General features: G+C 44.8%; 3 protein-coding genes across 3 annotated transcripts; 2 read left to right on the forward strand and 1 right to left on the reverse strand.

Annotated features, from left to right (window-relative positions):
- Nucleotides 1–1,310: 1,310 nt before the first annotated feature.
- Nucleotides 1,311–3,990, reverse strand: drc9 (dynein regulatory complex subunit 9). The gene is made up of 9 exons (XM_084674742.1): nucleotides 3,624–3,990; nucleotides 3,314–3,516; nucleotides 3,102–3,222; nucleotides 2,686–2,763; nucleotides 2,406–2,567; nucleotides 2,251–2,325; nucleotides 1,924–2,055; nucleotides 1,738–1,839; nucleotides 1,311–1,449 (listed from the first exon to the last, which is right to left on the reverse strand). The coding sequence occupies exons 1-9, from the start codon at nucleotides 3,750–3,752 to the stop codon at nucleotides 1,342–1,344; spliced, it is 1,110 nt and encodes a 369-aa protein (XP_084530868.1). The 5' UTR covers nucleotides 3,753–3,990; the 3' UTR covers nucleotides 1,311–1,341.
- A 142-nt stretch (nucleotides 3,991–4,132) lies between these two features.
- Nucleotides 4,133–6,390, forward strand: rpl35a (ribosomal protein L35a). The gene is made up of 5 exons (XM_084674856.1): nucleotides 4,133–4,183; nucleotides 4,795–4,830; nucleotides 5,031–5,183; nucleotides 5,650–5,794; nucleotides 6,329–6,390. Exons 2-5 carry the CDS (start codon nucleotides 4,820–4,822, stop codon nucleotides 6,350–6,352), a joined length of 333 nt encoding a protein of 110 aa, XP_084530982.1. The 5' UTR covers nucleotides 4,133–4,183; nucleotides 4,795–4,819; the 3' UTR covers nucleotides 6,353–6,390.
- A 1,048-nt stretch (nucleotides 6,391–7,438) lies between these two features.
- Nucleotides 7,439–24,394, forward strand: abcc5 (ATP-binding cassette, sub-family C (CFTR/MRP), member 5). Its single transcript, XM_084674855.1, has 29 exons — nucleotides 7,439–7,537; nucleotides 8,105–8,280; nucleotides 11,057–11,217; nucleotides 11,337–11,492; nucleotides 11,675–11,819; nucleotides 14,767–15,000; nucleotides 15,101–15,274; nucleotides 15,387–15,534; nucleotides 15,619–15,767; nucleotides 15,853–15,960; nucleotides 16,801–17,151; nucleotides 17,244–17,315; nucleotides 17,548–17,672; nucleotides 17,907–17,979; nucleotides 18,222–18,425; nucleotides 18,576–18,719; nucleotides 18,834–18,927; nucleotides 19,066–19,250; nucleotides 19,888–20,034; nucleotides 20,136–20,265; nucleotides 20,558–20,840; nucleotides 20,992–21,178; nucleotides 21,437–21,526; nucleotides 21,635–21,824; nucleotides 21,934–22,093; nucleotides 22,197–22,275; nucleotides 22,410–22,523; nucleotides 22,700–22,864; nucleotides 23,007–24,394. Exons 2-29 carry the CDS (start codon nucleotides 8,161–8,163, stop codon nucleotides 23,106–23,108), a joined length of 4,290 nt encoding a protein of 1,429 aa, XP_084530981.1. The 5' UTR covers nucleotides 7,439–7,537; nucleotides 8,105–8,160; the 3' UTR covers nucleotides 23,109–24,394.
- The last annotated feature ends 330 nt before the right edge of the window (nucleotides 24,395–24,724 follow it).

Genomic DNA, 24,724 nt, shown 5'->3' on the forward strand with positions numbered 1-24,724 from the left:
TTATGATGAAATCCTGAAGTATAGTTATTCTAAAGTCTAGGGTAATGACAGCTGTTAGGACTAGGGGCTAAGGTGGACACGATAGTCAGATTATTCATACACTACCTTGTTTCAACTTGCGTTTTATTTAACTGCCTCACATTGGAGTTTTGCAACACGTAGACTGTGGTGTAGCAGACATAGCTAACTGTGGTCTTTAAGAATGTTGTATATGCACAGGACCCATTATTTTTATACTTGTGGGACGTTTAGCCATACTTGCATGAGAATCAAGGTCTTCTGTTTACCATTGACGGAGCCTTGAAATTCAAATGGTTGAGTATTTTTCGTAGGTTTCTACTTGCTGTACTCATAGCTGCACAGATCATTCATTCAGCCAAGCGAGTGTCACAGCCCCATTCCAAGTCTACCAGACTGGAGGCTTTAAACAGTGTCCCTGCACTGGCCGTCCACACCACCATTGGACTTCTCTAAGAAAGGGTTTGAAGTGTGGTTTAAATATGCAGACACAATCTGGAGAACACGAAGAGAGACTGGGAGTGTAGGGGGGCTTTGAACTGAACTGATGCCAGAGAGCTGACACTTTTTACAAATGCATGGTCCAGGCTGACCAAGGGGAGCATTGATTGACAGGGCTCTTAGGACTTTTCTTTTTCAAAATTCCCAGCCTACATGGATATTAGGCTCTTTAGGGCTGTGCATCTTAAATAACAGACATTTTTTTTTTTTTAAAGGTATGTTTTGTACCATTTTAACTTGCTTTTTGATAGACCATGAGTTCTGAAAAGGGAAGTTAAAACTGATTTAATTATAGATATATTATTATAAATGTTTGTATAGATATTTTAGTGTTCTCTCCCAAACTGACTGACATTTCCCAAACAGTAATCATGTGACCCTATTGCAGGGGTTTGCTGCCCTGCGTGACTTTGTACAGTTAGAGATACATTCCATACGTTTACAAGTATGATCTACTTCCCACATAAACGAGGACCGTTCCCTGGTCTTTTTACATTTTTACTTTAAATTTTTACACCGTTTGCTGGAAGATGTCTCTAAAACATGCAAAACAAATTTGAACACATCTGGAATGAATATTTTGAGTTATCTTTAAAGTGCATTAATAAAAGTTTCCAATTTGAATCTGCTTCCAATGCTGTTTTTAAGAAATATTAGTAGGTAACACAAATACTTGTGCATAAGACAATTTTTGTTTTTCTACTCATAAAAAGGCATATTTGATTTTCATGGGCACCAATATTTAGATATCAATATCGTCCATGTCATAAGTTAACTTATGAAGCCTGTGTATAAACATTTATTTGGGGCTTCTGAAGTGCCTTACTTCTTCTTCTTTCCTTTCTTGCCTTCCTTGGATTTGGGTTTCTTGCCTTTCTTGTAAGGGCCCAAACCACGACGAACCATAGTCCCCCTCCACCAGGACTGAATCTGACAAATTTTGAGGGGACAAGATCAATTTAAACATACTCATGACTAATGGAACATAGACATTTATTATTAGGGGCTGTGTAGGAAATAATAAAGACTGTCATTACACAAACACATTCACATATGAAACGTCATAACTAATAGTCAGCCTGCAGTTGAAGGTTAATATTAGATCTGTAATTATAAAAGAACAAGCAGGTTGCTAGGCTGCACAGATTGGAATCAGTTCAGTTGGCGGAAGGGTGGGGCAAAATAGAAAGATGGTTATTAAGTATGCTTCATGGTTACCTTGGTTGTTGCCTCTCGCTCCAACTGCTCTTTCTCCAGCTGCCTGCGCAGGTTCTCTTTTTCCATTCTGTCATCAATAACAACCTGCTCGCTGTCTCTGTACTGGAACATCAACACAGAGTTAGCATCCAGGATAGAGTTTGGCTTGGGTTCATTGTACATTGTAGATGTCCACTAAAAACGAACCCTCTTGGCTAGCTCTTGTAAATGCGCGAGGTTATTGGCCTTATTGTTCCTCAAGGTGTTCAACTCGTGCTGTTTGTCCTCCATGTCCCGTTCATAGCGTTCCATCCACACCTCCAGTTTCTCCCCCAGACACTAGGCCAGCGCAGCACATTTACAGTATCAATACATCTGAGCTGCCAAGAGCCAGGTCGTCACTGGGTCACGCTAATGGGAGGTTTCATATGCTGTGTAGTTACAATATATGTTTCATTGGCTTAAGGGATTCTGCCATCAAATGTTCCCCTTGGTTATTCAGTCATGCTGCTTTCCAAGAGTTCCTTCACTCACTGTCTGATGCTCCTTCAGGAAATTTTCCATCTCCATGTGAACACGTCTTTCTTCCTCCAACTGGTCATGCAGTAGCTAAACAAAAAGAAGGGGCCAATGAAAGGACAAAAAAAAGGACATCAAAGATTACCAATTGAAGTTACAAGATCACAAACCCTGATCTCATCTGCTAGTTGCTTCTCCGAGTGGGCATTCAACTTCTGTCCTTGGTACACCAGTAAATCAGCACTGCTTTTCACATACTTCCGTTCCAGACCAGTCTTGGCCTTCACCTCCTGTAGCTGGTCTTTTAGGTGAGCAGTCATTTCCTCACGTTGCTGACATGGAAAATGGTTAAATGTGTCACAGTGAATAAAAGGTACAGAGTTATAGCCTATGTTACATCTGCACTTCTCATACATTACATTTTCGAAAGTCTAAATGAATAGTCTTAACCTGAAGCTCCAGTGCTTTTTCTTTTTTAATGTCAAGCAGTTGTCTTTGAAGAGCTTTGGTCTTTCGGCGCCCCTCCTCCTCTCTGCAATACAGTATGTTTCTTAGATTTCTTAAGAGTGAGATTAATTTGTCTATTGACATGGCTTAACCCTTGTGTTCTCTTCGGGTCATTCTGACCCATCAGTCATTGTGACCCACCGTCGTTTGCAACAACTTTACTGCATACAAAAACAAAATGAAGCATTTTCTTTTAACCGTTGGGCTGTCTCAGACCCCCCACATTGCGAAGGTTAAAAGAAAATTATTTTTATTTGCTTTTGTATTGAGTAAAATTGGGTAAACACGACGATGGTTCGTTATGAACCTTTTGGTCATGTGACCCGAAGGCAGCACAAAAATGAGGTATGACCTGATTATGATATCCAGAAGGTGGGCCTTCCTTCTTTTTCCTCTTCCACAGCCAACAGCAAGCTGCTAAAAACTTCTTTCTCATGCAATTCTTCTAACACATCAGCGAGCACACATGACACAAATTGCCTGTGTAAAGGGAAGGAGACATGTTGCAAGTATGAAGTTAAGAGGTTCTTTTTTATGTACTTGGCGTTTTTACACTGTAGTTTGAACCCACCTATCCCTCTGAACTTTAGCAAGGTTTTCTGGTGCCATCGGGTTCTCCTCAAGGGTACGGTTTAACTCCTTCTGTGATCTATGAAACTCTCGTGTGGCATCCAGCAATCCTCCAGCTTCTCCTTGAAACTGACGTGCTGCCTTTAAATTATTTTCAGCCCCTTTCTGCTGGTTAAGCACCTCTCCAATGTTCGCAGACACCTCCTGCAATACACACACAGTTATCCCCGGTATAATAAATTCAATTAGAATTAGACGCAGACAAGCTGAAAATATGTATGTTGTGTGACTAAAATTTATTTTTTAGATACCAGATCCACTTCCGGACGACCCTTGTATGTGTCTGGCATGATATGTCCCAACACGGCCAGTTGATCAACACAGTCCTGCAGCACTGTGCACAGTCTGAGCAATTCAACGCGCGACAAACGAACCGACATGACGAAGTCCACTTGGATTCTAGAACAACTAAAAGTGTACGAATTCACGTACGATACAAAACCACAGGAGAAATCACTAGTTCGTTTTATGCAGGGTAGGGACAGTTTTGACCCGAAAACCGAGCCAGCTTACTGACTAACCTTTCACACTGGTTGTTTACAAAGATCACCATAGTAACATGGAAAGGACCCGACAAAAACGTGAATGTGTAACTCAAGGCTATCAATAAAAGTAAATCGTTTTATGTAGAAACTATGCTTTCGCCATATGTGTTAATGAATGCATTGTGTGTGTTCAGTTCAGTCATTAGTTGTAAGTCTGGAGTTTAAAACGAACATTTTATTCAGGCGCATAGGTGGTCAGCAATTTGACGTAAATTTCCCATGATTCCTTAGGACCTTCCTTTTCCTCCATTTTTGTCACAGTGTAGGTATGCTATCTAAATAATCGTCTGAAATGTATCATTTATACCTTCACTAAAAAGGGTTGTTTAACAAATATTCGTCGATAATATTACAAATATGTGTGTACGTGGTATTCTAGTTGGTCTAGATGGTTTATAAGCAATGATGTCCAAGATACATCGTAGATGCTAAGAAGCTAACCCGTACCTCTAGTTTCGGCAGGAGGACGGGCAGTAAACGTTGCTCGAGTATTTTTATTTTCACTTCATAGTTGATAAAGTGTTTTTTCATTCAACTTAATGCACATTACCGCTATATTAATATATGGCGACTCGACCAAAGATGTCCGACAGTCTATGCCTGTTTACTGACAGTATTTGTGGTCCGAAGGAACTACAGTATTCCTTTCTAAATACTTTTGGCAGCTACTGTACTCAACACATGTTCATGGTTTATCCAGTGTTAAAAAATTATTTCAAGCATTCAGGAATTGTCTATTTGTGATTTTAATATAGTTCCATTAACAAGGAAGTGCTTGAATCCCTCATTGATAACTGCAACACGTTGGTCAACAGCAGACCTGTGAATATTTTTAATTGGGCAGTGTTTAACTGTTATTTTCTTTCTTTTTGACTAGGTTTGGCTGAACCTGAAGATTCACTATGCCAGGAAGGTAAGCAATTTTCCCTGTATCCAGAAGTGTTATGTAGATGTGCTTTTAGGGTCAGTTGTCTAAATCGTTATAAATTAAATATTGTAAGTAATCACTTTCAAGTGTACTTCTTACTGCTATCTATTGGTAGTCTGTTGATGGCAAATTTGGCTGATGCCCTTTGTCACTGTTGTTCATGGTTTCTGCTAATTTCTCTTCAGACTGTGGAGCAAGGCTATCTTTGCCGGGTACAAGCGTGGCCTGAGGAACCAGAGGGAACACACTGCCCTACTGAAGGTGGAGGGCGTGTATACTCGTGATGAAACAGACTATTACCTGGGAAAGCGTTGTGCTTACGTCTACAAGGCCAAAAAGTGAGTGCTGTCTGAGTGCTCCATATTCTCGTCATCTGGTCCATTGTAGATTCCAGAGTCTTATGTACCCTTCAATGATGGTCAGATGATTCAGACACTTGATCCAAATTGTGCAGTGATGTTCTCTTTGAATTTATGTTCTTGGTTATGGTTATTACCTTGTCACCCCATTGGGTTTTCTCCCTTAATATCAAATAATTTAATTGACCTAAAATATTCATGCATCTTGAAAGTATGGATATATGCAGTATTTAGTCTGACTGACCATTGTGGTTATCTGTACACTTGGATTGGTCAGAAGTTCTTGCACGTTGTGATTTGGCTTGTTTTTGGATGCTTGCACACTTATGTAATTATCCCTTTTTAAAATGCTTGAATTTTCTCATGCCAAAAGGAAGGGAAGATTTAGCGATCACTTTGCATTTCAGCATCAAACTTGGAAGTTAACATTTTGCCTTCTCCCAAGGAACACAGTGACTCCCGGTGGCAAGCCCAACAAGACGCGGGTGATCTGGGGCAAAGTCATGCGTGCCCACGGCAACAGTGGGATGGTGCGTGCCAAGTTCAGCAGCAACCTCCCAGCAAAGGCTATTGGACACAGAGTTAGAGTGGTGAGTGGCCCTCAACACAGAATCTGTCAGTCTGTTACAGGTCTGTCACTTGCTTCCCCCATTTGTCGTTCATGGGTCCTCCGACATGAGCACACTTTTGAAAGCGTGCCATTCTAGCGTCTGCGTATACTACTGTATACATCATTTAACAAGTCGCCATCTCACTGCACACATCAGTGACTACAGCTGGTCATCTTGAGCCCTCCTGTGTATCCTGATCAAAGCACCATCATTACAGATGGCACTGCTTTGTCAATTTAGCTTTCACCCACACTTATTTGTGCTGTCAAAAGGTGGACCCTGGGTCCTCTCCCATATACTACTTCAGTCAACAATTCACATGAACAAAGCAATAAAATGTTACCGGAGTGTGGTGTATATAATGTTTATTTAAACAAATTTACATCTGCACCCCAGTCTCTTCATATTATTTGCAAAATTCAAGCATTAGTATCCATGTGTAAAAATGTTAAATGTTTAGTTCTGTGAACACAGTATGACTAAATATCATATCTCTCTGTTCTTGTCTTACAGATGCTGTACCCATCCCGTGTATAATGTGCTGTTATGTACAATAAACAAGTCAGGTCCAAATAGTTTTGTCTGTTGTCTTATGTCAACTTCTACTTAGTCTTGACTAGACCAGTCTAGGTGTCTGCAGGGTTTCCCGCAGCACTTAACAGTTAAGGCGGCTGCCCAAGCAACACACGCCTGCCGCCTTAACTACGTTGTAATTGTAGTAAAGGTGTTTTAACTACGTTAACGTTAATCTTTCTATTAGCGATATCTGCCGTGTTACTCTGTCCTGTTTTCTCCCTTCCATTCCAAAAACCCAGTCTCCCTTCATTAGGCTATCGCACAACCCCCCCCCCCCTCCCCCCTTTCTGACGACGGCACCCTACCACATTTTCTGTGGGAAACCCTGGTCTGGGGGGGGGGGGGTGGGGGGGGCAGGATAACCTGGGCCATGTGTATATTTTTGTTTGAAAACCTCCCTGTTGCCTCCTTTTCAAGAGGACAACACTCCGGGTAGCACTCAACATTAGAGAGCAGGGACAGGGCCTCAATTTCACCAATTGACCAACATTTCACAAAATGTGTTTCAACATCGTCAGCAGTCACAGCATGCCCCTCTTCCATCAGTTATGACCAACAGATGACAACGTTGTTTTCCCTAAATGGGGGACTTTCAGAAAACCCCTGGAACTGCCTTTTTTTCTAATTGCTTATTATATCTATTGAAGATCATTGGAAACTGTTGTCTATTTCATCAGCAATGCTTTTAGTTTGACTCATAGTCCATCACCTGCATCTTGTTGAGAATGCAATGCACACAACAAAAGGAAAAGATTCTTGGGTGACAATATCCGTGATTTTGATCAAACAGTACTTGAGCAGTTTTATTGATTGGCGCTGTAGAAGGACTCTTATATTTAAAGAACAAATTATAGTACATGTGGTGGTAAACGTGCTAGTTCTGTTTTTTTTATTATTATTGAAATTAAGAGTGCCAAAGCTGCCTGAAAGCGCAGACTCCACCCATAAATCTTACTGGTCGTCAGCCGTTCATGGGAAATGTAGGCTTTTCTAAAGAAGACACAACCCTATATGAGGCTTGCGTTCTAGCTTAGAACTACATATCCCATCACAAAAGTACAGCGGCTGTCTCAAAGAGCTGCTTGATAAAGAAGTGTTTTCCTGTTGTCGCTTATCAGGATCTGCTGGTTGGCTGAAGAGACGCAGGTAACTCATCTACGACACTTTCCAGTATTTTATTCATTTTTAGCAACGATTGACTTAAATAAGTAGAAGTCATTGATATAGACGAGTGCATTTTAAAAATTGCGTTATAAATGTGGATTTTGTAAAGCTGGCAGATATCAGTTGGATAACATCCTGTAAAACCTAAAGAGGTATTACAAACTGCATTGCGCGTTTGTATTATTAGAAACTGCATTTTTTCACAATCATAATTCTTACTTGCAGACCACTAGCGTCCGTACTATAATAACGACAGTGGACAGACTGTTCGTTGGCGTGTATTTCCTTAATGCACGATCTTGGATGAGGCGCACTAGTCTGCTTTGTACTAGAACAGTCGATATCTATGGCTGTTATTTTAAAATAATATGGGCCCCTTATCATAGTATCAGGCATTTCCTGTAGACAACGCCTGGATGTGGCTGTCATTTATGATGATTGTTGTAGATGAGTCAATAAGGCATCTATTTGAGTGGAATTTCACGAACATGATGTAGCCTACTCTATTGTCTATTGTGTAAAACTGTTAATGTATTTGATATGTCTCAGGTTAAAACAAGGCACACGGAGGAAAAAACAGTCAGCTCCTATGTTGGTTATAAAAGATGAAAGATCATGATTTGGGAAAGGACTACCTGGTGCCAGGCCCCGTGTACCGGACAGTGCCAAGCAGAGGTACTTTACCAGGCACAGAGGTCAATTCATACCAGCATGCCAAGGTCCAGGTACGTCTGAATGATGTGGGCACAGCTCATGTTTGCATGACTGAACTGTAGGTAAAAACTCAGGCTCAATGGTTACAGTGATTATCTTCATCAAAACCCTAAATCACTTTATAAGTCTCTATTTTGGAATATTATCAGCAGTTTGTGTCTTGGGTAGTGTTGGGGGTTACTGTGCCATAAATATATTGAATGGATCCTAAAGAAATAAAACGTAACTACAGTTTTTGTGTTGTAGTGGTACTGCACCCAGATCCTAATTTGGGAAGTAAGATTATTGTTGAAATTGTGCTGTGTCACTGAAATCTCTCTCCCACACATCCATTCAAAGAGGAGATGGTTGTATCCATCCCAGTCCTTCATAATTAGTTGTTTTGCTTTTTTTCTCTTCACTTACTGGAAGGTGTGAAACCTAGTATATTTTCTGGAAATGCCATTACAATAATTGGTTTTATAGATGATATGGCCGGCATCTCCTATTGCACTGTGGCTTTCAGTTCAGATAAATTGTGTCAAAACCAAGAGGGTCAAATGCAGGCAGAACCTCTGTGACCACGACCTGTGGCACTTCCAGTTACAATAGCTAAACAGCTGTTGTTTTGTGTCGTACGTACAGCTCAGCCTTTTATGTTGCTAGCAATGTTTTGTTCAGCCCTATCCTTGCAGTCAGCATTTAGTGTGCAGGTTAGAATGTATGTTTATTTATGAGGTCTATTTTTTAAGCATCTGCAAATGCCTTTTTCCCATTCTGTCTCAAAAAATTTGGCTATATATCATTTTTTTCCATCCTTTCACCTTTATTACTAGATTATTTCTTTGCGGCCTGTGTCTATTGGTTGCTTCAGTGAATCCCACACCTACTGCAGCTTTGCTTTGATTGTTTACATAACTGAAATCCTCCCATTCACTGCCCCATTGGCCCCTGTAGCCAATAGCACTAGAGGGTTCTGTGACGCAAGAATCTGTTTTGAACCGGATTGGCTGTTGCCGACTGAATGGGTGTGATGGTTGTATGGTTGTGCAACGTGAGAACAGAAACGTGAGAAGGGAGTGATGGAGAGAGGAGGGGCTGGCTGACACATGCTGAGAAGCACTGTAGTGCTCTTTAACTGGCAGCATGCCACAATTATTCAGTGTGATATGGATACAGCCGACTCTTGTCATGAAAATGTATATAGTATTTCTGCTAACTCCCGTTTATATTCAAGTTTGCCTTTTTGAAAGTATTATATTTTTTCATATTTATGATTTTAATTTGAGGACTCTTCCAGACTCTTCTCCAATCACTGCGTTTAAAGTATGCTTAGGTTCTCATGCACCTAGAGAATCTCAGACACTCACTCCATTATAGCTTACTATCCGTGTGCCTGCCCTGAACCTCTCACAAGGACTGTGTGACAGAATTATAAAATAGGGGGTGATTCATGGTTCAGCAAAAGCAGTGGAAGTTTGTGCCTTAGTAGGATTTTTTTGTATTTTCCCTACCGTGCTACAAAACACTGTCATGGCACAATGATTCAGCACTTTCTTTGATGCACCATTTCTGTGTATTTGTGGGACGTAGAGTTTTTGTAATCAAGCTTGGCCGAGCTCATTTCTCATCCTCCTGCCTGTACAACCTCTGACTTTAATCATGAACATTCTGTCCCCCATATGTCCAAAGTATTCTTGTTTTCTAACTATGCCATTTAGAGTTCCTTTAACAGCACCCACTTGTGCTTATTTTGACTGTCTGCAACCTAGTTTGGGGCACTATTTTCAGAAATTGGGATGTCGGGAGATTGACACACATAATATTGATCTATAAAGATGCTCTTGTTTTAGTGAGCAGGCATAGATGGTTAATGTGTTGCTGAGGTTAGTATGGGCAAGTCTGAACGTCAGAATATTCTCCAGGAAGGAAGGAAAGTTTGTATTTGAGCAATAACAATGTCTGCATTAGCCTAATGTAGGATGCAATCCTTGCAAGTGCTGTCCAAGTCCATGTCTCAAAGGATGCCTGTGATGTCACTAAGGGTGTTGGTGGATGCCTGTGTCTCTCAGAGGGGCTCTTAAAGAACGCTGCGTTCCCTCTAACTGCGTAATCCTGCAGGCTTTTATTCTGCCTCCGTGGGTTGAAAAAACGTGGCACAGAATTCTATCTCTCTCAGAGAGAACGTTATTGGCCAGGGGCACTTTGTCATTTAGCCAGTCACCATTGGCCAACTATCTTTCCACGGGTCAAGCATTCCCATAGGATCATAGTAGGAGCATAACCTTTTCCCTAATTAGGTTATATTGTGCATGTGTTCATCTAGACATAGGGCGACTGATTAACCCCCTGCGCTCATATTTTTTATGAGACACATCTCACACAATGTCTACTTATTTAATATTACATCGTCAATGCAGCTGCAACTGTGCAGCTGTAACCTCGAGGAATCAATAAAGAACCTCTACTCTCTCTACTTTGTTTAGCTGATTGTTAGTTCTTCACACTTCTGTGCCATGCTCAGTTTAGGCTGCTGATGGGACTGATAAGCGTACAGAACCTGTGAGTCGCTTCGCATGAGCTTGTCCTCTCCAGTGTCTCACACTGTACAATGTGCCGTCCTTCCATCCCCTTGAAAAACCACTTTCAATGCAGACGATGACATAACGATGACTGTGTCATTATTCTTCAGGGGTGTCGTCCTGGAGATACACAGGACAATGCATCGTTAGTGCGTGTAGTCATAGAACGTTCCGTTCTCTCTCCATTTAACTCATCACATTCCGCAATCTCTGCATTTAACCCCAGGATGCTCTGGAGACAGCGGCAAGGGCAGAGGGCGGTCTACCTTTGGAGGGAAGCAGTGGGCCTCACATGAAGGAGGAGGAGGAGGAGGAGGAGGAGGATGGGATACGGAGCAAATATCACCACAGCGTCAGTGTTCTCAAGCCCATCCGCTCCACCAGCAAGTAAGCAACGCCACAGCACTCAACCCTTCCAACACCTCAAACGAGGTGGTCCAATCAGAGAGTGTACCTCAAACTAACTTCTTTCACCCTTACCTCTTTCACCCCCCCTCCCTCCCCAGACATCAGCACCCAGTGGACAATGCCGGCCTCTTCTCTTTCATGACCTTCAGCTGGCTGACCCCCCTGGCCATGCGGGCCCACAGGAAGGGTCAGCTCCTGCTGGAGGATATTTGGGCCGTCTCTCAGTGGGAGAGCTGCGAGACCAACCGCCGCAGGTCAGTGCCGCACTGGACGGAACATGCCAGACTTTTCTGAGGAAAAGAGATTTTGGATGCAACTTTTCCTTTGCCACTCTGGGTGACTCCTTAGAGATTGAGTCATTCATGCGTCAGTAGCTGTATGCTGGTGCTCGACTGGGGTTTAAGGATGCCCTGTCTGTGTGTTTCTGGCCCTGCAGGTTGGCTGGCCTGTGGGACGAGGAGCGCAGGCTGAAAGAGGACCAGGCCTCTCTGTGCAGCGTGGTCTGGGCTTTCTGCCGCACCCGCCTGCTTCTCTCCATCCTCTGCCTCATGGTCACACAGCTGGCTGGCTTCAGCGGCCCAGTAAGTAACACCATCTCATCCTCTCTGCTCTGTGTTTACCTTTCAATGTCTCGCTCTCCCTTTTTCTCTCTCTCTCTGTTTCTTTCCCTCTCTCTCACTCTCTGTCTCATGTTGATAGCAGGGTGTGTGTGCCTGTCCCCTGCCTCTCTCCCCTTGCCTTCATTAAGGCTGACACCTTCAGGTGAGTGTTCCTTTGAGGCAGACAGGTATCCCCCCCCCTTATACCCCCACTTAAAACCCACCACAAGATCCCACTTTGACAAACTCAGGGCTACAGAGGTAGCAAATCCAGGAGGAGGGGAAGCCCTCCTGTTTGTTGCCCTCTAGTGGGTTTGTTTATGTGTTGTAGTCTCTGTGAATGTTATTTACCACTTGTTATCATTATGGCTGTGTTTGTCCTGTGTTGGTCATTTGATGCTAACGGGGTCCACCATGTTTGTAGTCCTCAACGAAGATAGGTGCATTAGGGGGTCAGGCCAGGGGTGTCAGGGTTAACCCGTCATTTCTTACCTAGGATGGTCTCTGTCATCCTATCTTTGCTGGGGAACACAGTGAGTCACTCTCCTCCTCCACTCTTATGTGCTCCAACAGCACTCAAATTGTCTCCAGAAAATGATCCTTGTCCCTCACGTGGGATCCATCCATCTCTTAAGATCCCAAGTGAGGAACAATACCCCACATGCCCTATCTATGGTAGCACAAGACCCAGAGTCTCTCACTGAGTATGTCAAACTAAGCCAAATAGTTACACCGGGTTTACTCCCACTCAATCGGACACAGGAATCTAGTCATGCCTGTGGCCCAGTGAGATGTGTTATATGGGATGGTGGAGACCAGTGAGAGGCTCAGAAGAAGGAAGGTTAAATATACTGGCTAGACTGGGGGGGGTCCAAACTCACTGCTCCCCCATGCAAGATATGTGTGACAGAGGCTGTTCTCTAGAATCCACAGGGCATCCCTTAAAACCTGCGGAGAGAAATAGAGAATGAAGCAGGCAGAGACCCTGGTGAAAAAAGACGGCGAGGTAAGGGCATGTTTCTCATGCAGGGATGGATCACAAGTTGTTTCTCTCTCTCTCTTTCTCTCTTCTCTTTGTCTTCTCCTCAGTTTGTTTATATATTTTATCCTTACTTCCCTCTATAAAACCATTGGAGGAGAGGGCCTGAGGGGAGGAACCTCTGACCTTCCCCTCCAATGACTGTTGACTGAGATGAGGGGATTGAGGGCAGACTTGTTAAAATGATGTGGCATTTTTGACAGTTGACTAATGTATCCAAAATGGTCAAATGTTACACATTTTTGGAAAGAAGATGGACATCCTGCGTACTGCTCTGAAATAGCTCAGGCTCCATGTTTTTGGGATCTACTTTTCTGTAAATTATTGATAGGCCGTTAATAGGCTAATGTTTAATGTTTCTGTGGTTTAAAACGTTTTTATTTTATTATCTGTATAAATGTCCAATGCATAATTGTGTTTTATGAAAAGCACTATTTTGAATAGAAATAGCCACCCAATAGGTTTTGGGTTGCAAAATCAGACTTCCGTATTATGCGCCAAACAAATTGAACTGTTGCCAGATGTGAGGTGTTGGGACCGAGACTCCTCTCAGGCTGGAAAAGGGCCCTCAGAATGCTGGGCCCTCAGAATGCTGGGCCCTCAGAATATGGGGCCCTCAGAATGCTGGGCCCTCAGAATACTGGGCCCTCAGAATGCTGGGCCCTCAGAATGCTGGGCCCTCAGAATACTGGGCCCTCAGAATGCTGGGCCCTCAGAATGCTGGGCCCTCAGAATGCTGGGCCCTCAGAATACTGGGCCCTCAGAATACTGGGCCCTCAGAATGCTTGGCCCTCAGAATGCTGGGCCCTCAGAATACTGGGCCCTCAGAATGCTGGGCCTATATCAGCAGACTCTGCTTTTGGGCCTTCCATGTTCTCCCCAAGTCACTACAAACTTTCCACCGCCTAGTTGTTCTGCTGGTAGAACATCAGTTGATCTGTGCCAGCTACACTGGACACAGGGTATCTGTATTGATATAACCCGGATCATCCTTGGACAGTGACAAAAGGGGGAAACCAACGGTATGTGATATGTTACATCTCCACCCAGTGGACTGAACCAAAAACACATACAAACCAAAAGACTGAAATGCAATGGATTCAAATGAACTCTGAGAACTAACGATTTGTTATTTTTATGTTTTACGTTTTTGTCATTTTTCCATTGTTGTCGATGCTCGTGCAATGTTTTTTTTTTGTGTACAACACACAAAAGGTTTAAAGGTTTCCTATTTGCCTCTTTCAATAAAAATAAGCTTTTGTCAAAGATGTGGGTTTGCCGACACTCCCTGTTTGTGGATAAGTAGCCTACTCCCTAAAAAGTTTTTCCGATTGTGGGTTGAACGGAATGCATGCATGTCATTATATGTGAATTTTTGTGCTTCACTGACCATGAATATTGATAACTAGAGAATGAAGAAAGACAGTTATAATGGATTGGTCAACCTTAATTTTTCTGCTCCATTTTTGTCTCTGTGTTGCTCTCTTGTATAATCTGACATTAAATTTCAGGAAGTTTAGACATAACTGCGTGGTCCCCCTCTACCTCTCCCTGGTGTGACTATAGGTAAAATGTCTCTGAATTCACCCGACACAAATAATAGGAGATGTTTGGAATGTTCTTTTCCGTGTCTCCAATTAGCAGTGTCAACATCTGTTCATTGTTTCTCTCATTCTTTTTGAAGGATCTGTATAATAAACGGCCACCAAAGGTAAAGAGTTAACATTTGAGGGGTTGTTATCTCTAGATAGAGGATGGTCAGTTTCTCTCAAGAAGTCATAGGATGTTGCCTATATGGGGGGGGGGGAATCTGGAGGGGAGCTGGGATGTGCTGCTACTGTCAGTCATGCCTCCTGTGCTCTGTCACCCCCTCCTCCCGCCCTCTCCTAGGCCTTTGTAGTGAAGCGTCTGTTGGAGTACACCCAGCAGGCCGAGACTAACCTGCCCTATGGCCTGGTGTTGGTGCTGGGGTTGCTGGCCACCGAGCTGGTTCGTTCCTGGTCCCTGGCACTCACCTGGGCCCTCAACTACAGGACCGGGACCCGTCTGCGTGGCGCCATCCTCACCATGGCCTTCCACAAGATCCTGCGGCTGCGCAACATCCGGGACAAGTCCATGGGGCAGGTGAGACCTGAGGGACGGCAGCTGGTTTCCACTAATATGGTATCAAGTGGGTTGGTTGGATGAGGTTCTGGACTAATGCTGGTCCCTGTTTGATCTACAGTTGATCAACATGTGCTCCAATGACGGGCAGAGGATGTTCGAGGCGGCAGCAGTGGGCAGTCTGCTGGCAGGCGGGCCCCTCATAGCTGTGCTGGGGATGGGGTTCAATCTGGCCATACTGGGGCCTACTTCTCTACTGGGCTCTGCAGTCTTCATTCTCTTCTATCCTGCTATGGTGAGCACTTTGGTAGCATACACACCAGGCTTACTGGTATTCGCAGACAGTAGAACAACTGTTCTTTGGCATTGCTGCCTTATGATTGTGTGTGCATGCATCCCTGTTGCAGATGTTTAGCTCCAGACTGACCGCCTACTTCAGAAGAAAAGGTGTGGCCGTGACAGACAGGCGTGTCCAGAAGATGAACGAGATCCTCAACTACATCAAGTTCATCAAGATGTATGCGTGGGTCAAGGCCTTCTCCCAGGATGTTCGCAGTAAGTGCCTCACACTTCTCCCCACCTCGGTCCATCTGTCTCTTGAAGGGGCTGGGCTGACAGGGCTGTGTTTGGGTTCCGCAGGAATTCGAGAGGAGGAGCGCCGTATCCTGGAGAGGACGGGATACTTCCAGAGCATCACTGTGGGTGTGGCTCCCATCGTGGTGGTCATCGCCAGTGTGGCCACTTTTTCCACCCACATGCTGCTGGGTTATGACCTCACAGCTGCTCAGGTACGTTCTGTTTGTGCCTACTGTCGGACTCATGGGACTCCTGATCTCTAATAGTGAGTGTAATAGTTTCTTCTTCCTTCTCCAGGCCTTTACTGTTGTGACTGTCTTCAATGCAATGACCTTTGCCCTGAAGGTCACACCCTTCTCAGTCAAGTCCCTGTCTGAAGCATCAGTGGCCATGGAGAGGTTCAAAGTGAGAGCTTTTTCAGTAAAAAACACTTTATCCTGTCTCTGTTACTCCCTCACTTACTTTCTCAGATTCTTTCTCTCACCCTCTCTCTTTCTCGCTGTCTCTATCTCTCTCTGTCTCTCATGGTTGTAACTCTGGTACTTTCTCTCTCTCTTCTACCTTTCAAACTCTTCTTCATGTGCTCCAGTCCCTGTGTTTGTCTGGCTCTTGGTATTGATGTTGGGTCTCGTCTGATGTAGTTGGCTGGACATCAGTGTTTGTCCTGGAGGAGTTCAGGCCTGTAATACCCAGGTTAAACAAGGCTCTCTGAGATGGGTTTGCTCAGGCCAGCTGGGTGGAGGTATGGAATGTGCTGAGGGAGCAGGAACTGATATATGCCCACTCAGGGCAGAGCTTTCTGTGCCTAGCATGGCCTCTCTCTCTCCCCTCCTTCTCTTTCCCTTCACAACCACCTCTACCGAAGCTCTCTGAGGTGATGGAATCCTCTGGGTGACAGCGCCAAAGGGACCAGTTTCTCATGGACGCTCTAAATTCTGAAGATTCTTTTGGGATTAGATGGAGATGTGAGAGATATGCAGACACAGAAGCCAGGCGCTGTGATGTGGGCTGTTGTGGCAGGAGGAGTTGAGATTGGGATTATACAGCTTTAGATCAGTTAATATCCTTTAAAAACGCCAATAGATGTGTTTGAACTGGCCGAACCTTAGATTTTTCCATCACCCTGGTTTCAGCTCTGCCATGTGTGTCCAGTTGTTTATGTGGGTGGGCATATATGGATTACAGCAGACTTCATGCGCATGTCCATGACATCCAATGTGTCTTCCTGTGCCGTCGATTGTATAGAGCCTGTTCCTGATGGCGGAGGTGGAGATGATCCGAGCAAAGCCCCACAATCCCCAGGCTGCCGTGGAGATGACCGGGGCTAGTCTGGCCTGGGACACAGCCGGACACAGCGCTCAGCCCACTCCCCGCGGCACCCCCTCTGTTGGCCTGGCCCAGAGGCGCGGGAGGCGCCAAAGGCCCCAGGATGAGAAGCTGGAGGACGAACAAGAGGAGCAGCATGGGAACCTGCTCAAGAACGGAGAGGTCGAAAATGAGATTCCCTCGAGCCCAGAGCACAGCCTCCCTCCGATCCCCACCATCAGCCAGCGACTGCAGAGAACACTGCACTGCATCGATCTCACTGTGCAGCAGGTACCAAGCAATGTCTTACGGTGCATTTCTGAGTGAATTGAATCTACCGTTCTGTCCGTGTATCAATTATGTATTATGTTTTCTCTCTTCAGGGGAAGCTGGTCGGTATTTGTGGAAGTGTGGGCAGTGGGAAGACGTCTCTGATATCTGCCATCCTAGGACAGGTTGGCACCTATCTTCAACTCTGCAATACCAGAGACAGTATCATGTATCTCTTTGACTACAGGCTTTGAGACTCCTCCCCCAAAAGCTGGATTGAAATATATGAATGATACTCCCTCCACAGTCTTTGATTTGTTTAAGTGATACACAAAAAAACAACAAGAGGTGTTACTTGGCAACCCTGCAGACCCTTTATGTAACAGAAGATAAGGTCTGTTTGTTTTCATCCTTCAGATGACCCTGCTGGAGGGCACTGTGGCAGTGGATGGTGACTTTGCCTACGCTGCCCAGCAGGCCTGGATCTTCAATGCCTCTCTGAGGGACAACATCCTGTTTGGCAAAGACTATGAGGAGGAGAGGTACGAAACAAACATTCCATCTACCTGTTCTGGTTGAGGTCTTGTTAAAGGCCTTAGTATTTAAAGGAATGATTCAAGATTAATACAAATATGCAGATGTTCTCATGAAGCCGGAAGGGAAGGGGACAGAGGAGAGGAGAACATGGTGGTGTTATGGAGATCTAAAGTAGATGGGTGATTGTATGTAATGCAACCTTCCACCATGAGGTGACCCAGTCTGCTGTGTTGTCACAGATATCAGGCGGTGCTGAGCGCGTGTTGTCTGAGACCTGACCTTGCCATCCTCCCCAACGCTGATCTGACGGAGGTAAAAGCATTAGCCTGTCAGCCTTTATGGAAGTTTGAATAAATTACAGATTGTTTTAATTGTGTCATAATGTCACAAATTAGACAAGGCCAACAATATTCCGTCTGAGGTGTAACTAATGAAGTAGTGACCATCAGCATGTCCTTGACCTTCATTCTGTACTTTTATTCATTGTTAATGGACTTCTCTCTTTCTGTGTGTCTGTGTGTGTGTGTGTGTGTGTGTGTGTGGTCTCTGATTAGATTGGTGAGCGTGGTGCCAACCTCAGTGGCGGGCAGCGTCAGCGGATCAGCCTGGCTCGAGCCCTGTACAGCGACCGGGCCATCTACATTCTGGATGACCCTTTGAGCGCACTGGATGCTCATGTGGGAAACCACATCTTCAACAACGCCATCAAGAAGCAGCTACGCCACAAAACAATCATGTTTGTCACTCACCAGCTACAGGTGATTAGGGGGGGACTTGTGCATGAGCTCAGCGAAACAAAACCAGAATGGATGATGCCACGGCAGACTGCAATAATGAAGTTGAATTCCCCGGCCCCCCTCAAAAGGCTTCTTTATTTTGTGTTTGTATTTGTGCGTGTACATGTGCAGTACCTTGTGGACTGTGATGATGTCATCTTCATGCGGGAGGGAAGCATCACGGAGCAGGGCAGCCATGAGGATCTGATGCGCCTGAATGGAGAATACGCTGCCATGTTCAATAATCTGCAGCTCGGAGAGACGCCCTTCATAGAGGTGAGGTGGAAGGGCTGGGCCAATGTTCTGTTTCTGTATGCTTGTTTGTCTATGACCAATTTAACTGTCCTGAGTCTATAGTCTGACATTATTTGAATGTTTTTCTTTGAATAGGTTCCCAACAAGAAGTCTGGAAACTCTTTAAAGAAACCCCCAGAGAGCACCAAGTCTGGATCCATCAAGAAGGACAAACCTGTTAGCAAAGATGGTACATTCTGATTTGACCATACCTCGTGTTGGCTTGCATCCATGTTTGTACTGTATCTCTGTGTCGGTTGGCCGGCCCAGATTTGGTGGCGAGTTTTCAGCCTCACTGGGTCCCCTCCCTCCACGTCCCTCGCTGCAGGTCAGCTGATGCAGATGGAGGAGTGTGGGCGGGGCTCTGTCCCCTGGTCGGTGTACGGCGTCTACATCAAAGCTTCCGGTGGGGCCCTGGCCTTCCTGCTCATCCTGGCGCTCTTTGTGCTCAACGTGGGCAGCATGGCCTTCAGCAACTGGTGGCTGAGCTACTGGATCAAGCAGGGCAGCGGGGTGAGTGATGACAGAGACGGAGCGGGAACAGTTTCCACTCTCCCAAAGTGCTGCGTGACACCCCGGTGTCACGAGTCCTGACACAAGCGATGATTATACTGAAATATAGATGAGTTCAGTTTTCCCACGGCAATGTTCTTGCTTTCGGGAGATATGGAAAGTAATCGCCGTTGAGAGCATGTGGAAGCAGAGAGGTGAGCTTCAATATTTCATGTGTACGTGGCCTACATGAGCATGTTGGGATTGGTGTGTGTGTGTGTGTGTGTGTGTGTGTGTGTGTGTGTGTGTGTGTGTGTGTGTGTGTGTGTGTGTGTGTGTGTGTGTGTGTGTGTGTGTGTGTGTGTGTGTGTGTGTGTGTGTGTGTGGGGGGGGGGGGGGGGGGGGTATTAGAGCTAGGGATTTGTGTAAAACTCCGAAAACAAAGGGCAGCCTTGAGAGCCCATGAAGCAGTCACAGTGTGGTTGCTGCTGCTGACTGAGACTCACAAGGAGCGGATAAACAAACAGTCCGTCCCGGTGGCTCTCAAAGACACCAGCACCACCCATCCCTCACCCTGTGAGCATAGCCATGTACTTTTAACCATCAACATCCTGGGTGTCTGCTGAGTGTGGCTTTGTCTGTGCTTCTGTGCTTGCAGAACACTACTGTGATGGTGGGGAACAGCTCCGTTTTGAGTGTCAGCATGAGGGACAACCCCCTGATGCAGCACTATGCCGGCGTCTACGCCATGTCTATGGGGGTCATGCTCCTGCTTAAATTTCTAAGAGGCATCATCTTTGTCAAGGTAAACTGTCTGGGAATTCATGTATATCTCATTGATCTCTTTTTCCATTTCATTTTTCAGTTTTTTTTTCCTTTCTTCACATTGCCTATTTGATCCCTTAGGGCACTTTGCGGGCATCTTCCAAACTACACGAGGAGCTTTTCCGTAAGATCCTCCGCAGCCCTATGAAATTCTTTGACACCACGCCTACCGGTCGCATTCTCAACCGCTTCTCCAAAGACATGGATGAAGGTAAACTAATAAAGTCAAAAGTTAAATTTACTGTCATGTGCTCAACACAAGGTCATTATGGACAATGACATTCTTGTGACCTAGCAAGCTACGTTGTGGCATTAAAAAAAAAAACTTATTTACAGTATAAAAACCAAAACACAAGCAGCAAAGATGGCAAAAAGTATTTCAAAAAGCAGCACAAAAGTAATAACGTGCGCCACTCAAGTCAATCATAAACACTGAGGAAAGGCACCTGATAAACACAGCAAAGCTTTAACACTTCTGTCATTGTCTCTCTCCCTCCCTACAGTGGACACGCGTCTGCCCTTCCAGGCGGAGATGTTAATCCAGAATGTGATCCTGGTGTTCTTCTGCATGGGCGTGATAGGCAGCGTGTTCCCCTGGTTCCTGGTGGCTGTGGGCCCGTTAGTGTTGCTCTTCACCGTGCTCCACATGGTGTCCAGGGTCTTCATCCGGGAGCTCAAGCGCCTAGACAATGTCACCCTGTCCCCCTTCGTCTCCCACATCACCTCCAGCATCCAGGGCCTCACCACCATCCACGCCTACAACAAGGGTCACGAGTTCCTGGACAGGTGAGCTCCTCATGCTCAACTTTACTCTACTGTACTCCTGGGGAGACAGTAGTAAGGGGGGCTCTTTCCCTACCCCTTCCCTCTCACATTCAGGTGAGTTATGTTTCACAGGGTTCCAGGCAGCTAAGCCAGTGTTCGTTTGTTCTCTCAGGTACCAGGAGTTGCTGGACCAGAACCAAGCTCCGTTCTACCTGTTCAGCTGTGCCATGCGCTGGCTGGCGGTGCGTTTGGACGTCATCAGCGTGGCTCTGATCAGCATCACGGCACTCATGATTGTCCTAATGCACGGGCAGATCCCCCCGGCCTATTCTGGCCTGGCCATCTCCTATGCTGTTCAGGTTAGCCCCATACATGTGCTGATGAGACATATTACTTCCACTCGGTCTGACCTTTTGTAACAAGATTTTTTTTTTACCTAAGACTTCCTCTTTCATTTCTCCTGTAATTAGATCCCAGTAGAACTGTATGGAAACACTATACTGTACTGATTGGACACATATATCGAACAATTGAATAAAAGGCTGAGCGGTAAACCTGATAGATATGAATGTATATAATTGGGTAATGAGTCTTTTTTCTCTCCTCCTCTCTGTCAGCTCACAGGACTGTTCCAGTTCACAGTAAGACTGGCCTCTGAGACTGAGGCCCGATTTACTTCTGTGGAGAGAATTCACCACTATATTGAGGTATGCTTTGCTGATACATTGTCATACTATGTGTGCACAGTAGCTGTGCCTTTTGGTTTGCCATCTCTGGTGTGGCGGACGTGGTCAGATCCTCTTCTCTGTCATCAGTCCCTCGCTTTGGAGGCCCCGGCCCGCATCAAGAACAAGGCCCCTCCTCCAGACTGGCCCCAGGAGGGAGAAGTGGTATTCGACGGGACAGACCTGAGGTATAGAGATAACCTGCCGCTTGTTTTGAAGAAAATCTCCTGTACCATTCGGCCCAAGGAGAAGGTTGGGATCGTGGGTCGAACCGGTTCAGGTCAGTAAGCCTCGTTAGATGTGGTAACAGCTTTAGACAAGCTGCTCCTTGTTTGGACGGAATGGTTTGCAGAGCTCGTCATTAAGAACGTAGGTCTGTATGTCCACAGGGAAGTCTTCTCTGGGCGTAGCACTCTTCCGCCTGGTGGAGCCTTGCGGCGGCACCATTAAAATAGACGGCATCAACATCTGTGACATTGGTTTGGCTGACCTTCGCAGCAAGCTGTCAATCATCCCACAGGAGCCTGTGTTGTTCAGTGGTACAGTCAGGTAGAGGATTTTATAACTTTCTTAGATGACAAATCTATCCGTTAGTGATGATGGCTCCTTTTTGTGTCATGCATTGTAATGACCTTCATCTCTCCTCACACAGGTCGAACCTGGATCCCTTTACTCAGTACTGTGAGGAGTCCATCTGGGACGCTCTGGAGAGAACTCACATGAAAGAGTGTGTGAGTGTCAACAACACTAACTTAAAAAAAAAAAAACGAACGGAAGCATTTGAGTGGTCCGTGTAAAGACTTTCGATTTGGAAAAGCAAACTAATTTCCTCACCTTTGTTATGTCTCTTTCTTTGCCCACCTAGGTATCTCAATTGCCCCTGAAGTTAGAGTCTGAAGTGGTAGAGAACGGAGAGAACTTCTCAGTTGGAGAGAGGCAGCTACTGTGTGTGGCCAGAGCTCTACTGAGGCAATGCAAGGTGAGTACAGGACAGTACACCATACCCAAACTTGATGTACATTACATTTACATTTAATCATTTTTAGCAGACGCTCTTATCCAGAGTGACTTACAGTAAGTCATTAGATATAGAATTCCAGAAACACACGTTTTGCTGCCTCAGCCTGACTCAAGTCCTGTGTTCCTTTTTCACAGGTCCTGATACTGGATGAAGCAACGGCCGCCATGGACAGTGAGACAGATTCGCTGATCCAGGAGACAATCCGCAATGCCTTTCAGGACTGCACCACCCTGACTATTGCCCACCGGTTGCACACTGTACTTAACTGTGACCGCATCATGGTGCTTAACCAGGGACAGGTAAATATAGACTACTCAAGACATGCAACAAAGGCTAGATTTGTATCTTTGGAGATTTGATAACTGATGTATTACTATTTGAGGTATTATTATTTATTACTATCTTCTCATCATAAACCCTGTCTGTGTCTATTCTATCCAGTTGGTAGAGTTTGATGAGCCGTCCAACCTGCTGGCCAACGAAAACTCAAGATTCTGTGCCATGCTGGCTGCTGTGGAAAACAAGATTTCTGTAAGAGGATGAACAGCACTGGAGGTAGACACATGTCCAACGGGGGAAGGACGCCCCGGCAGGATCCCAGCCATCCTCTGAGATCTTGCACTCTTCTTCTGCATACCCACAGCTTACTGCTCAGCCTGTTCATGGTTTTTTTTACATCAAGCTACAATGTGGGTGGGCACTTTGCACCAGGCAAATGCAGCCCTGAGGATATGCCTGCTCAGAAATGAAGGTCAGCCAGAATGGTCAGGGAACCACTCACACTGTACTGTAATGTCTTGAGTAATATATAAGAAAAAAAGCTTTACATGTAGCTATATTCATAGCATAACTGGTCTGTTTTATAGGATATATCTATATACATATATATTTACAGTGGTAAAATATGCAGAGTTTATTTTTTACCGACTCTGTATGTACAACGTAGTTGTATGAAACGTATTATGTATAATTAATCATTGATGTGCGTTACCATCATTGCAGTCTAACTTACTGTTGCTTTTTTGCGACATAAAACATCTGTAATCCTTTTGTCTTGTTGTGACTTGAACCCATGAGCCCTTAAAACCCTGGACTCTGGCACCGACAGTGACACTGCAAGCTACAGAGGGCCAGAACGGACTCTATAGGAGGAAAACGTTGCTGCTTGTTCTCAGTGTTTCCACTGGGCATTCAAAGGGCACAGTTTCACCTCTGATTAAAGGCCTTGTTTGTTTTTTTCCCCTTTGACTCTGTTACTTATCGTTGTCATTTTCAGATGTTATTTTTTTTATATCTATATATAATGTTGTTTGCTGTTCAAAAGTTTGTTGTTGATGTTTCACAGCCCCTTTGCACTGATGGTGGAGCTGCAGGGCTCACTGGCACTCTCTGCTGGTGGAGAGGGGTCCTGAGACTGTTCTGAGCTGTGTTTTCACATTGCAGAAAAGATGCCTATGTAGCACACGGTCTCTATGGTTTAAAAAAAGCTTGCATTCTCTTTAACCTGACTCAGTCAACATGTTTTTGGTGTGCATATAGGTGTTTTTTGGTCCACTCGATAAAGATGGACCAGAGCAACACTGATTAACTCCTGCACTGCGTGTAGGTAAACTGCCTGTTGTGCAGTATTGAGTTGATGTTCAAATTGGTACTGTAATTCCAATTAACCTCTAAACAAGCCTTGCAGAATGTGAGTCTGTCTTTCTCTGTCATTTTTATTACTTTTTATAGCCTTAGCATGACTTCATAATTGCCTTGTTAGCAGGGTAGAGTTTGAGGGTAAAGGAGGGAGATTGCTTTGAAATGTCAATAAAACTATTTTAAGGTTACTTAATGTTCTGTCTGTTTTTGATATTTGCATTGTGAACTGGCCTAATTGGAAGCTATGTCTTACAAAAGACCATTAACTAGCAGCTGTGGGAATATGATCCTTGACATGCATCTGATGTTGCCTCTTGTATTGCATGTCTGCCTACAAAGCTCAGGGGTAATTATGGAGTGAAGTCAATGCGTATTTGTAACAGGTCATGCCGCTATGTGTGTGAATCCAGTTTAAAGGCTTTGGCATTTGTCAAATAGTGCATTCTCACCCAATTAGATGTACTTTTGTCCTTTTCCATAGGAATCATGTGCTTTGACATCCAAAAGACATCCATGTG

This window comes from Hypomesus nipponensis, chromosome 15 (genome assembly GCF_054491055.1).
Source record: "Hypomesus nipponensis isolate SF chromosome 15, ASM5449105v1, whole genome shotgun sequence".
NCBI classification, from domain to species: Eukaryota; Metazoa; Chordata; class Actinopteri; order Osmeriformes; family Osmeridae; genus Hypomesus; species Hypomesus nipponensis.